General features: G+C 42.4%; 1 protein-coding gene across 8 annotated transcripts in view; it reads left to right on the forward strand.

Annotated features, from left to right (window-relative positions):
- The window catches only part of PDS5B (PDS5 cohesin associated factor B), a 257,905-nt gene that overhangs the window by 204,793 nt on the left and 39,369 nt on the right, over positions 1-13,743 (forward strand). For all 8 annotated transcript variants that reach the window (XM_073341612.2, XM_073341603.2, XM_073341649.2 and 5 more), the window contains 2 exons: positions 6,252-6,375; positions 10,048-10,252. In XM_073341612.2, the coding sequence (XP_073197713.1) occupies positions 6,252-6,375; positions 10,048-10,252 (329 nt within the window). The remainder of the gene's footprint in view (positions 1-6,251; positions 6,376-10,047; positions 10,253-13,743) is intronic.

The raw sequence follows: 13,743 nt of genomic DNA on the forward strand, positions 1-13,743 counted from the left end.
AGTGGCCCTGCTGGGATCCACGGGTGGCCTCTAGGCATCATGCCTTCGCGGGTGTCTGGTGTAACGTACTGAGAGACTCTGAGGCATTCTACCACAACCACCACATCTAGAGCCTCAGCACCTCCTGAGGAGATCCTGGAGGAGCAGGAAGTGGGACTTGAGGAGGATGTTACACCACATTCTAACATCTCTTCCTCCCCTCCAGAAAAGATGTTTATGCCCCCTTCGTTATCTGTGGCAGACAATTTTAAGCTCTTCCAAGACCTTGTGAAGAGGGTGGCAAATACCAGTAGAGGCGGTAACACAGTCACCATAAGCTGCTAGATATTTTACATACATCCTCCTCCTCGAGGATAGCCCTCCCTATCAGCAAGGCCCTTTTGGATGCAACTAGCTCATATGGCAAATGTCAGCATTGGCCACACCGACATGTAAAAGGGCTGATAAAAAGTACTATGTGTGTACACACGCACATACACCCCCAGGACATGGAATTTCTTTTCTCCCACCCTCTGCCTAATTCCATTATGATTAACGGAGTCAACTTCTGTGGCTGCTAACGTCATTCCAAATCCACCTCTTACGATTGGGATTGAAAGCACCTTGACTTATTTGGGAGGCAGGCCTACTCTTCTGCTACTTTGCAATTCATAATTGCAAACTACCAGGCCCTAGCAGCAAGATATGACCATATGAACCATGCCAAATTCAATGCCTTTATTGATAATCTAGTGAAGTCACAATGAGAACAATTCCAAGCCATTATCAACGAGGGGTAGTCGGTGGCCAAAACAATGCTCCAGACAGCACTTCAGATGGGACGGACTGCTGTATCAGCCACATCAACAGTCGTGATGTGATGAGCTTTGTGGTTGCATATTTCAGGTTTCCTGAAGGAGGTTCAGATGACTGTCTAAGACCTCCCCTTAATCACAAACTGTGTACACCACAGTTCCCACCACAACACTATTACGAACCATAGAGAAAAAGCTCCAAGTTTCAGAGGTGCAAACCATCAGGCCCTCAATCCTCAGCATCGCAATCTTCCACCTCAAAACATCAGTTTTGATGCCTTGGTCAAGACACCAGGAGATCACTCCCTTCAACAACAGCTGCCACTTTCCAACCCCTCGCATCCCTTTGGATGCTGCATTACTCTGTTCTTCCCCTACTGGGAACACACAACATCCAGCAGATGGGTTTTGGAAATGATCTCCCATGGGTATTTGGTCCACTTCACCTCTTTCCTTTCCCCCAACCTCCCTTCCCTGTCCCTCTTCAGGGACCCTTCTCAAAAGAGACTGTTACAACAGGAGACAGATCACCTCCTCTGTCTAGGAGCCATAGAACCACTTCATCTCTGGGGAAAAGGGTTTTACTCTCAATATTTTCTGATCCCCAGGAAAAGGGGAGGTGGGAGACCCATACGGGACCTCGAAGCATTGAATAAATACATCAAGGCTCAAAAATTCAATGTGGTCGCATAAGTAGCATCCCTGTTCCGTCTTTGGAATGGGAGATTGGTTCTCGGCCCTCACTCTCCAGGGCACGTATTTCCACATATCAGTCCTGCTGTCCCACAGATGATTCCTCCCATTTACTCCGGGTCAGGACCATTACAAGTTCAGAGTACTCCCTTTTGGCCTCTCATTGGCTCTCACAGTATTCTCCAAGGTCCTCTCCGTAATGCTGTCCCACCTACATACTCAGGATCATCATCTACCCATACTTAGACAACTGTCTCTTCAGGGCCTGCTCCTTTGAAAAAGCTCTACGGGCCACCTATGGAACTATGGACCTATTTATGAAACTGGGTCTACAAATCAACGTCCAAAAATCGTCCCTAACTTCAATACAATGCTTGAAATTTGTAGGGGCCCATCTCTATTCACTGCAAGCAGGGGCGCTCCTTCCACAGCACAGATTTCACAGCCTGACAATGCTTTTAGGAACAATGCAAACCAGCTCTCAAACATCGACCAGACATTGCCTCCAGTTTCTGGGGCACATGGCGGCTGGCATGTTCGTAATATCTCATGCCAGACTTCACATGAGGTGCCTGTAGATGTGGTTCACCTCGGTTTTCAAGCCAAACAAAGACTGTTTAAACACACCTCTCTCTATGCCTTCTAGGGTCAAACGCTTCCTGGATTGGTGGAAAGACCTGGCAGACATTTGCACAGGCCTCCCGTTTACACCGTTCCCCCTTTCCCCTGACACTTCTCACTATGGGTATATCCCTCATAGACTGCCCATCTCAACAACCTCATGATTCACAACAAATGGTCACCCGTGGAGGCAACTCTCCATATCAACCCCCTTGAACTCAGAGCGGTCAGGAATGCTTGTGCTTGCTTTCTTCCACTGATCAGAGGTACACACATGAAAGTCATGACAGACAACATTGCATGCATGTACTGCATAAATCATCCAGTGGGATGCCAGATCATCCGCCCTCTGCGCAAAAGCACTAAAACCATGGAACTGGTGCATTTCCCACAATTTTGTAATATCAGCGGCGTATCTACCGGGAGTGGAGAACACAACAGCAGACTGTCTCAGTTGCAAGTTCTCACATGACCACGAGTGGGAAATGAGCCCAACTGTATTTCACAGCATATTCTGTCAATGAGGGACACTGATGATAGATTTCTTTGACACTTACCTGAACAAGAAATGCCCATGTTACTGCTCCAGGACAGGCTTTGGACAGCACTTGTTAGGGGATGCTCTCCTTCTTCCATGGGATGAGGGCTTTCTATACAGCTTCGCCCGTTCCCTCTGCTCTTGAAGGTCCTTTTAAAAATAAAAAGAGAAAAAGCAAACGACATACTGATTTGCTTCCACCTGGTCAAGACAGTCATGGTATTCATACCTATCACAGCTGGCAGTGTGTCCACAAATCCCTCTTCAACTCAATTCTTACCTTTTGTTGCAGAACAAAGTACGCACTCTCCATCTGAACCTATGGATACTCCAGCTCAAAGCCTGGCTCCTTCATGGTTCCAACACACACAGAGCTCCTGTTCTAGGATGTACAGGAAGTGTTAATAAACAGTAGGAAATCAGCTCCCTGTCGTAATTACCTAGAAAAGTGGACCAGGTTTCAAGTTAGGTGCAATTCCAGGCAAATTACCCTGGCATCTGTTACTCTCCCTGCTATGTTACGACTACATACGGACTCTCAATAAGTCAGGGCTCTCTCTCAGTTCACTCAAAGTAACCCTGGCGTCCCTAGTGACTTTCCATCAACAAACAGAGGGATACTCAGTTTTCTCACACCTCATACAAAGAGGATCCTGAAGGGTATAGCAAACCTCTTTCCCCAACCCATATATCCCATCTCAACATGGGACCTGAACTTAGTTTTAAAGAGCCTGACTGGACTGGTCTTTGAACTTATGGCCACCTGTTCGCTCACAAACCAGTCAATGAAGACCGCATTTCTAGTTGCCCTCACCTCGGCAAGGAGAATAGGGGAGATAACGATGCTTGTGGGCGCACTCCCCTATTAGTCTTCTTTCACAAAAAGGTTACTCTCAGGCCACACCCAAAGGTCATGTCCAAAGTGACCTCATCTTTTCACATATATCAACCTATTCACGTCCCGACATTTTATGTTAAGCCTCACCACAATAACAGAGAGGCCATATTTCACATGCTAGATGTTAAGAGAGCTGTGGCCTTCTACCTGGACCTGGACAGGACAAAGGCTTTTAGGAAATCTCCTAGGTTCGTTCTTTCTATTGCAAATAGGTCTAAAGGCACAGTCATATCAGCCCAGCGGCTCTCCAGATGGGTCTTGAACTGTATCAGACACGGCTATCAGGTTCACAGTATCCATCCAGAATATGCATACACTCCGCGACTGAAGTCGGTTTCCTCCTCAGTCACCTTCCTCAAGAATGTCCCTATCTTGGAAAGAGAACCTCCCATCCACCATAAATAAGATTTCTATCCCCCCTCTTCTCACTTATACACCTATACAGCCCCACTTCTTTACAGACAGGATAGGGAAAATGGGCCTTGCAGCATGCTCTGAAAGTAGCGAAGTCCAGACTTGGTCATATGTAGGTATGAACTGGGTTCCAGTCAGAGCACCACATGGAAAACACTTTGGCACTAACCATCTCCCATTTAAACCATGGGGCAGTTGGCTGAAGAAACTTGGTAGACTGCAACTGCTAAGATATTTCTCTCAGAGATAGTTTCTTTGGATAGTTGGCTGCAGTGCTTTATTTTTTTTAGCTTCCTGGTAAATCTTCTACATAGCAACTATACTCCTTTATGCATACAATGTTAGCACGTGTACAGATGACATTTTTGGCTTATTCACCTTGATGATAATATCCTTTTAAATTTAAATATTTCTTTGGAAAAGCTTGAGACTAAATTGAAATAGGCTAAACTAAAACAATTTAAGTTAAAGCTGCCACACCACGCTGTTTTTATTTTGATCTAAAGAAAGCATGAAATGTAAAAATACAGTATTGCTTAAGTATTTGTGAAAAGAGCACTAGGATATTGCAGTACCACAGGACACCAGCTGCTGCAAATAGCCATTAAGAATACTGATACTAGGGCAAGAATCTATTTGAAGAGTAATTCAGTGGGGCTGGAGATCTGACTGGCAGTAGGTCCCAAAAGCTACCTCTCATAAAACTGCATGTTCGAAATAAGAATATTGAAGGCCATGCCATCTACATTGATCTAGAATGAAGGCCTACAGAAAAGTGAAACTAGCAGGGGAAAACCAACAGTTGGATGAAAGAAAAATATATCATTCATTCGTTGGCTGCTATTGCTTTATAGATTCAGGCATAATGCTGCCTCCGGGCTCCAGCTTGATACCCAATATTGCGAAAGAGTTTGTTTTGTTCAGAGGAATCCTTTAGCTCCATGTGACTTGGAAGAAGTTGAGAGGGTTAGACAACTTGCATTTACACGCTGTGCATTCAGAAGAGGATTTCTTTTTGACATACTTAAATATTAGTCTGTGGAATGAGAGAAAATGTCAGTTCACATTGAAGTTTATAAGCCATTGATTTTTACAAGTGCTTTCAAGACATATCTTTAGATTATGTACAACAGAGAACTTCACAAAATTAAGACTGAGTACTCCAGTTCCACAACTTATCTACCCATTTGGTCTCACTTTGCTGCAGTTTCAAATATATGGCTTATATCAGAGCCCCTTTCTTAAATCCTCATATTTCTGTTTACAGTGCCTTCTCCTGTATAATACCCCATGTGTGATTGCTGTTAGCCTCATCCTCATGGCCCTTTCCCCTATCCCCCCCCCCACCACCACCACACATTCTTAATTCATTTGCTTATTACAACCACTTGTGGCTTGTTTTAATTCAGATTGTGAACTCTTAAGGGCTGGGACTGTCTCTTATCATGTGTTTGTATAATCTCTAACACAGTTGGGCCCTGATCTTATTCTGGCTTCTGTGTACTGCTGATTAAGTTTATATAGATTGGGTCAATACCAATTTGCAAAGATAAGATGAGGAAACTATTTGATACTATTATGATCTCTTTGTCAATACAGCATCACCCAATGTACCAAAGATCCAACCATATTTGGAAAATAGCAAATGCCTAGTTAGAGGAGCATGTAAACCAATTACTGGTACTCCTAAAATATTGAGAGATAATTGGTTTGACTCACCAGATCCCTTTATCTAGCTTTATAGGAGAAGGAATGTTTTAGCCCTTCTACTGAGATTTCATTAGCCCTAGTGTATATATACGAGGACATGATGCATATTGTCCTACATCCGTTAATACATAGGCATTATGATAAGGCAAACTGTAACCATTTCCTCATGTGAAACTCTTTGAGGAAATCAGAAAGGACATTAATTCCCTTGAGGAAAATGTGCCAAAGTGTATAGGTGTACCCTAAGTAGGCTGTGATTATGCTGTCCTGAATCTGGAAACTAATTCCTTTCATACAGCAAATAACACAAGGTTAGCAGAGGTACTATGTAAACTTCTAGGTGGGTAGAGATTCCATGAGAAGTATTAATTTACAAGGTTCTAATTTTACTTTTCAGTTACTTACATAATTATTTTGCATACAGAAAGCAAAGGCCATGCAAATTCCTCCCTGTTCCACCTGAGCCATTTTTCAGCATGATGGAGAGAAATTGTTTCAAACTTGAGGGATGTGATTCCATGACACAGATAATTAAATAATTTTGCACTAATTTAACCCATCTACCTCTGTGCTTGTTTTTCAGTAAACCCGATATGTCTCGTCTGAGGCTGGCTGCTGCTAGTGCTGTTGTGAAGCTGGCACAGGAACCTTGTTACCATGAAATCATCACATTAGAACAATACCAGCTGTGTGCATTAGCCGTTAATGTAAGGAAATGGGGTGGAGGGAAGAGAGAGGAGTGTATGTGTGCCTGTCTGAATCAGCTAATATGTATGCTAATAATCTAAGGCTTCAGATCACTAAGAATATTAATTTGAAGAGTCATTCTCAATATTCAGATTGCAATTCTAACTTGTTCTCAATTTTAAATTTGTTTCTTATGATCCTGAAAATTCAGGGTTTTTTATTATGTTGAAATGATGAATATTACTAGGAACTAAAAGTAATAAAGGAATGTGGTCTAATAGTAAGAGCAGTGGAACGAGCATTACAAAATTGATATTCATTGCAACTAAAAGATTTTTCTAGTATCTATTTGCCATACTTCAGCTAGATAACAAATTTATTTTAATGCTGAAGTAGTAATGTAAGAGAGATACTCTGGGGTATGGTGATTTTTAGAGAGATCTTTGGTTCTTATGAGCCATGCAAAGTTCAGTTTGTGATATTGACTTGTTTTGTGGTCTGCAGGAAAAAGCTCTCATCCTGCAGATCTTAAGGGTATGTCTACATTGCAATTAAACAACTGCTGCTGGCCTGTGTCAGCTGATTCGGGCTACGGGGCTGTTTAATTGCAGTGTAGACGTTCAGTCTCGGGCTAGAGAGTATGATTTCTCAACTCTACCTCCCCTGCTTTTAGTTTTTTAGTATTTATTCAGTGCTGTATATGTTCATGGCTCTTCACAGTTAAAGTGAACAGCTCTCTGCCTCCAGGAGTTTAAAGTCTGAATTGGACATAATATGGCATTCCAGGAGCTGCATGAGCGGCACCCAACCCTGCTCTCTGGCTGGAGCTCTGGATCAGGGCAAGCCCTAGACCCCACTCCCCAGTGGGAGCTCGAGGGCTGGATTAAAATGGCTGGTGGGCCAGATCTGGCCCAAGGGGCCACAGTTTGCCCACCCCTGACCTATTGGGAGGTAGGTGGTGAATGATGTAGGATTTTAAAAGCAAGGAAAAGGAGGTGATACACAATGAAATGAGGATCAAACCAACAACCAGGGTTTTTGATAGATTGGGGACAATGAGTATCTAGAAGACTGGAGGAACTTTAGTCAAGGAGGAAGATGATTAAGACATGGACAAATTTTGGCTACTGGCACTGGAAGGAAGGGGGAAACATGAGATAAGCCATCCTGGTGCATCAAGTCCAGTGTCCTGTTTTCAACACTGTCTTGAGGACTTTAAAATGTGTAGAGGACAAAGTGACAGGCTTTGGTTACATACCAGGCCACAGGGAAAAGAAGAGAGTCAAAAACAACCATATCACTTGGTTTTGGCTATAATGAGCCTGAGAGAGTGGCATGCCATCCAAGATAATATATATGAGAGAGACTGAGAGAGGTATGACAGACTGCACAGCAGATGGGCCTGCAGTTGAGATATATGTTTGAGTCCTTAGCACAGAGTTAATATTTAAAATCTACTAAAGCACTAAAAGGAAAGTAGCAATGGCACTAATTGGAATGACGACAAACAGAAAATACACAACTAAGGACCTAATGAAAGTTTAATATATTAATTTTTAAAAAATAGAACAAAAAACCAAGTTGTGTATAAAACAAGAATACATGATCTTCATTGCTATAAACCTTGTTCAGGAAAAGGATTTGGCCGACCTTTTTGGTTAGATATGCTGTGGCATGGCCCCAGTCAGCGCTCCAGCCGGGGAGCAGGGTTGGGGGCCGCTCCACATGGCTCCCGGGAGCAGTGGCATGGCCCCGCTCCAATGTGTAGGGGCAGACAGGGAGCTCCCCACTGCACGCTGCCCCTGCCCAAAGCACCACCCCCGCAGCTCCCATTGGCTGGGAACTGCGGCCAATGGGAGCCGCAGGGGCAGCACCTGCGGATGGGGCAGTGTGCAGAGCCGCCTGGCCTTGGCTTCACGTAGGAGCCGGAAGCGGGTCATGGTTGCTGTTTCTGGGAGCCACTTGAGGTAAGCGCTGCCCGGAGCCTGCACCCCTGAGCGTCCCCACCCTTTTCCACAGCCCCGATGCCCCTCCACATCCCTCGGTCCCAGACTGCAGCACCTTCCTACACCCCAAACTCCCCAGCCCCACCCCAGAGCCTGCACCCCGCCCCAGCCTGGAGCCCCCTCCCGCACCCTGAACTCCTCTTTTCTGGCCTTACCCCAGAGCCCGCATCCCCAAAAGAGCCCTCACTCTCTCCTTACCCCAGAGCCCTCAACCCCAATTTTGTGAGCATTCATGGTATGCCATACAATTTCTATTCCCAGATGTGGCCCTCAGGCCAAAAAGTTTGCCCATCCCTGCGATAGGCCTTCTGCATTCTTTCCTCACCACTTCCACTCTCTCACTGGTTCCAGCCTTCATGTCACCTTTATTTTTCTCACATTCCCACGTCTGTGCCTGCTATGCATCTTCCCCTGTGCATAGAATCATTCTGCAAACTTGTTAACCAAGTCACATTCCAAGGCACTGCTACTGATGCTCAATGGAACAGCAATCTATATCACCTAGATGGAATAAAAAGCTATACCTAGGTGTCAATTCCATATATTCCAGTTCAGACTTTTGTACACATATATGTTTCGAGTAACCCTTTGGTATCGGAGCTCATTTCTTAATGTTAGACATTCAGACCCATCCCTCTTTAATTCTCATCCTTTGCTTACTGGCATCAGTTGATTCTGGTCACAGGTGAGGATGCCAACTGACAAAGCCACAGCCCAATGGTGCTTCATAGATTAATTTTCAGGCAATATTCTAAAAGTGGAAAGATTATTTTTCCCCCCTCTTGTTATGATCTACTTTCTGATCTATGGTCTTTCACCTAGCAGTACTTCAGACAGTCACAGCGCTCCTGTGCTGGTTGTGGTATATTTTTGAAACTGTATCTTGTTATAACATTTTGTGCTCTCTGCGTTTAGTGCACTAATTATGCACCGTTTGTTGTCCATTGCTGAATTAATTTTGCACTGTTTAATAGATAATGTATGAATGTTCATGTTATAGTTCTAGTGATTGAAACTAGGTTATTGTATAGCTACTTTTCAGGAACCAAGACTAAAGGGGAGGATATCTTTTGCCATTGTAAAAATATTGGTAAACTTTTGTTGGCCATCTCTTGATTAAGCAGGAGATGTAGAAAGCTGAAGTTAGGCAGGGAGATGGAGTTTGTCAGGTCCTTTTCAGTGGCCTGAAAATCTGTTTTGATTTTGCCACTTTACATTTCCACATGGTTTTTTTTGTTTGTTTTAACTATCAATAAAGGCTTTATTACTTCAGAGGAACTCCTTATTTTAGGCCCTGATTCAGCAAGGTACTTAAACATGCTTAAATTTAAATTTGTGAGCAGTCCCTTTGCAGTCAATGGGAGGGAATACTCATGTGCTTAAAGTTAGGCACATGCTTCTCAGGTGAACCTTAAAAAGGCTTCAAGGTTGGACCTAAACCTACACTTTAACATTCTTCTTGTTCTATAGGGGATTTTCTATCCTTCAGGATACATTCAGTTGAATCCAAGTGAGTTCCTGGTTGGGGGAGGAGAAGAGATCTTCCTTTTCTATAGAATAGGAAGAATTTTATGGCTGCAAGGGGACAGATTGATTTTTTTCATACATACCATTCATTTTTGTGTGTAACTTCTAAAAGTCTCTATTATATGTAAAAATTCTCAGTTTTTTGTATATTTTTTACAGGATGAGTGTTACCAAGTTAGACAAATATTTGCTCAGAAACTCCACAAAGGCCTTTCCAGACTACGGCTCCCGCTGGAATATATGGCCATTTGTGCATTGTGTGCAAAAGACCCGGTGAAGGAAAGAAGAGCACATGCTAGGCAGTGCCTTGTGAAAAACATAAATGTGAGAAGAGAGTATCTGAAGCAGCATGCAGCAGTGAGTGGTAAGAAAAAAAAATAGAAGTAATTCTCAGCAAATGTAAATACAAGTATGCTAGCTTGTATGCAGACTTTTGACTAGACTGTAAAAATACTGATTTATTTTTGCATAATATTTCAATAAATAAAATAATAAATTTAATTTAAGAAATACCTCAGCTAATGAAAGGTTATACACATCTTACAACTAATTTTACATTACAGAAGTTGTTAAAGTAGAGTATACTGTTACAAAATGAAGTATTACAACTTTTTATTGAGAGTTGTATCGGTATTTGGCTCAAAGTTAGACTGTAAATTAAAATTCAAGGGATAATGCAGAGGTATTGTTACGTATGACAGCATTATGAACAAAGTGTTCATTTTAGTTGTTTAGTTTAGATTTTAGTTCATTAGTTAACAGGAAACAAGATTAATGGTTTAAAAGCACATGGTGTCAGATTTTGTCTGGCCCTTGTGCTGGTGTATTCCAGAGCCTCCCCTCTAATCCTGTGTGTCCTACAATTGTAGTCTCCAGCACAAAGGGAATTACAGGCACTAGTCCTTCTCCCATACACCATTGCAGTTTAGTCCTTGATATGTTTTATGAATCATTATGGAGAGACACTAATTAAGGTTGTAGCTAATTTTCCATTATAATTTCAGTTTTGGCCCATATGCCTAATTTCACCAGAATTAAATAAATGCGCATGAAAATGGCCCTAATAACCTTTTTTCGAAATTTTAAGGCAACTTGGATAATGTTAATTTGTTTAAAATAAATAAAACTTTTATAAAAAAAAGTTTCCCTTTGATTCTTCGCTTGTCCTGTGACAAGCCAAATGTTTTTGGCATGGCCTAGGATTGGCTAAATCGATTTCATTCTGTGTGTTTCAGTGACGACTGGTATATTTGACTAATTTTAGGAAAATGGGGTGAATTAATAATTTATTATATATAGTGGTCATGAAAAATGTGAGTCCGCTGTGATTCTATGTCGGTATTGTAATCTCTACATTGGGCAAAGGGTTTCAGATTATGTTCTTTGAGTTCTTAAGACTTCAGGGTGGGGATTAGGAATAAATGGATTCCTGCACCACAGCAATTCTTGGAATGATTTAAAAACGTAACTTTTGAAATCTAAAGAAATTCTAGGACCAGTATATTTAAGGCCATGAAAAATGTATCGGTAATGTCAGAGGAAAATGTTAAAATAAGTGTGTGGTTAATGAAAGCTAATCCATTAAGAAATTAGAAAAGTCAAAGGCAAGATTATAATTTTTTAAAATGTACAAGTATGTAAATCAATATCAAGGTCAACCAAACAGCCTTTGTTGGGCCCATATCTCCACCACACACCACTCTAAGTCAATAAGCACCCTGTACCACCTCATGCTTCTGTACAAGAACATAAAAGCAGAACTGCCGCCACCATCCCTCAGTTACCTCTTCTCTCCCAGGGCAGCGAGATGAAACCTAGTGAATGTCCAATCTGCTGGTTCTGAAATCAAGCTAAACTTCTTTGAAATCTTCTTCAAATCCTGAGAATCATTTTTGAGATCCTGTTTTGACTGCCATGAACTGATAACCAACTGTCTGGATGAAAATTTGTTTGATCTGGCCCCCCTATAGCAGGGCTTTTTAAATGGTGGATTTGAAACCTGTGGGATTGAAACATTGTCCATCTTACGATGGACTAATCCCTCTGCAAGAGACTCTGATGCTTACAGATTCACTGTCTGATACATGAGCTTGGCAAGGGCACTACTTTAATATGTGGCCTGACTTTGGTTCACAGTCTCGAGTTCAGGCCTCAGGTCTTGCACCAGGCCCAGTGCTCCAGTGCTCTCTTCTACAATAGTTATTTCATCGAGACCACATTTCCCTATTTTATTTATAAGAATGTCATGTGGGACTGTGTCAAAAACCTTACAAAATCAAGATAACATAAGATATATCACGTCTACTGCTTTCCGCCGTCCAATGGGTCAGTAACCATGTGAAAGAAGAAAATAAGGTTGGCTTGGCATGATTTATTCTTTTCAAATCCATGTTGACTATTACTTATTATCCAATGAGCTTCTAGGCACTTAAGACTACGATGAAGATGAGGCACCAAGGAAAGTCCCAGCACCAATATCAAAACTGACCTCAGCTTTTGACACTGAACCTGGTAGTAACATCTCAGGTCTTAAAGTCAAGGGCTGAAATCGGACAGTCTGAGCACAAAGGCAGAAGCTCAAGAAGGAACTCAATGAGCTCCTGTGTGGGAACAGACATAGCAAAACCTTCAGAGTAAAATCGTCCAAGCCTCACACAGCATCGAGGGATGGTGTGAAGGAACAGACTGCAGTGCAACAGACTCTACCGCAGTGACCTTCGCATTGATGCCAGCCTGGGGGCATCAAACTCGTGCAAACCCAGGTCCATTGTTGGCACCAAGATGACAGTCAGCACTAGTACAGAGTTAGTGCGTTGTACATTGATGCCATCCCTAGAGGAATTCTACTCTTCCGAGCCTTCACCGGGGCAGACATTATTCTCCATGTCATCAACCAGAGACCCTTCCCCTCTCAGGTGTTCAGTCAGTGCCATTGAGAGACCTGCAGTCCTCAGCCACCGCTGGCCCACCAAGCCTGCTGTTGGTCCAGCCAACCGCTTGGGGTCATCTGTACGCATACAGCGTGTCATGGCCTTGTTGGGAGTAATGGCCTTGCCTGCACAGGCATCAATCTCCACCACTAAGAATTCAACAAACATGTGGACAAAGGTGATCTGGTGGATATAGATTTTCAGAAAGTCTTTAACAAGGTCCCTCACCAAAGACTCTTGAGCAAAGTAAGCTGTCATGGGATAGGAGAGAAGGTCCTCTCATGGATCAGTAACTGGTTAAAAGATAGGAAACAAAGGGTAGGAATAAATGGTCAGTTTTCAGAATTGAGAGAGGTAAATGGTGGTGTTCCCCAGGGATCTTTACTGAGACCAGTACTCCAACATATTCATAAATGATCTCGAAAAAGGGGTAAGAGGTGAGGTAGCAAAATTCACAGATAATAAAAAGCTATTCAAGATAGTTAAGTCCAAAGCAGACTGCAAAGAATTACAAAGGGATTTCACAAAACTGGGTGACTGGGCAACAAAAGAGCAGATGAAATTCAATTTTGATAATGCAAAGTAATGCATATTGGAAAACATAATCCCAACTATACATATGAAATGATGGGGTCTAAATTAGCTGTTACCACTTATGAAAGAGATCTTGGAGTCATTATGGATAGTTTTCTGAAAATATCCATTCAGTATGCATTAGCAATCAAACAAGCTAACAGAATGTTGGGAATCATTAGGAAAGTGATCGATAATAAGACAAAGTATGGTATTGCCTCTATATAAATCAATGTACGCACACATCTTAAATACTGCATGCAGGTGTGGTCACCCCATCTCAAAAAAGATGTATTAAAATTGGAAAAGATATGGAAAAAAAACAACAGAAATGATTAGGGGTATGGAATAG

This window comes from Lepidochelys kempii, chromosome 1, assembly GCF_965140285.1.
Source record: "Lepidochelys kempii isolate rLepKem1 chromosome 1, rLepKem1.hap1, whole genome shotgun sequence".
In the NCBI taxonomy this organism is placed as follows: Eukaryota; Metazoa; Chordata; order Testudines; family Cheloniidae; genus Lepidochelys; species Lepidochelys kempii.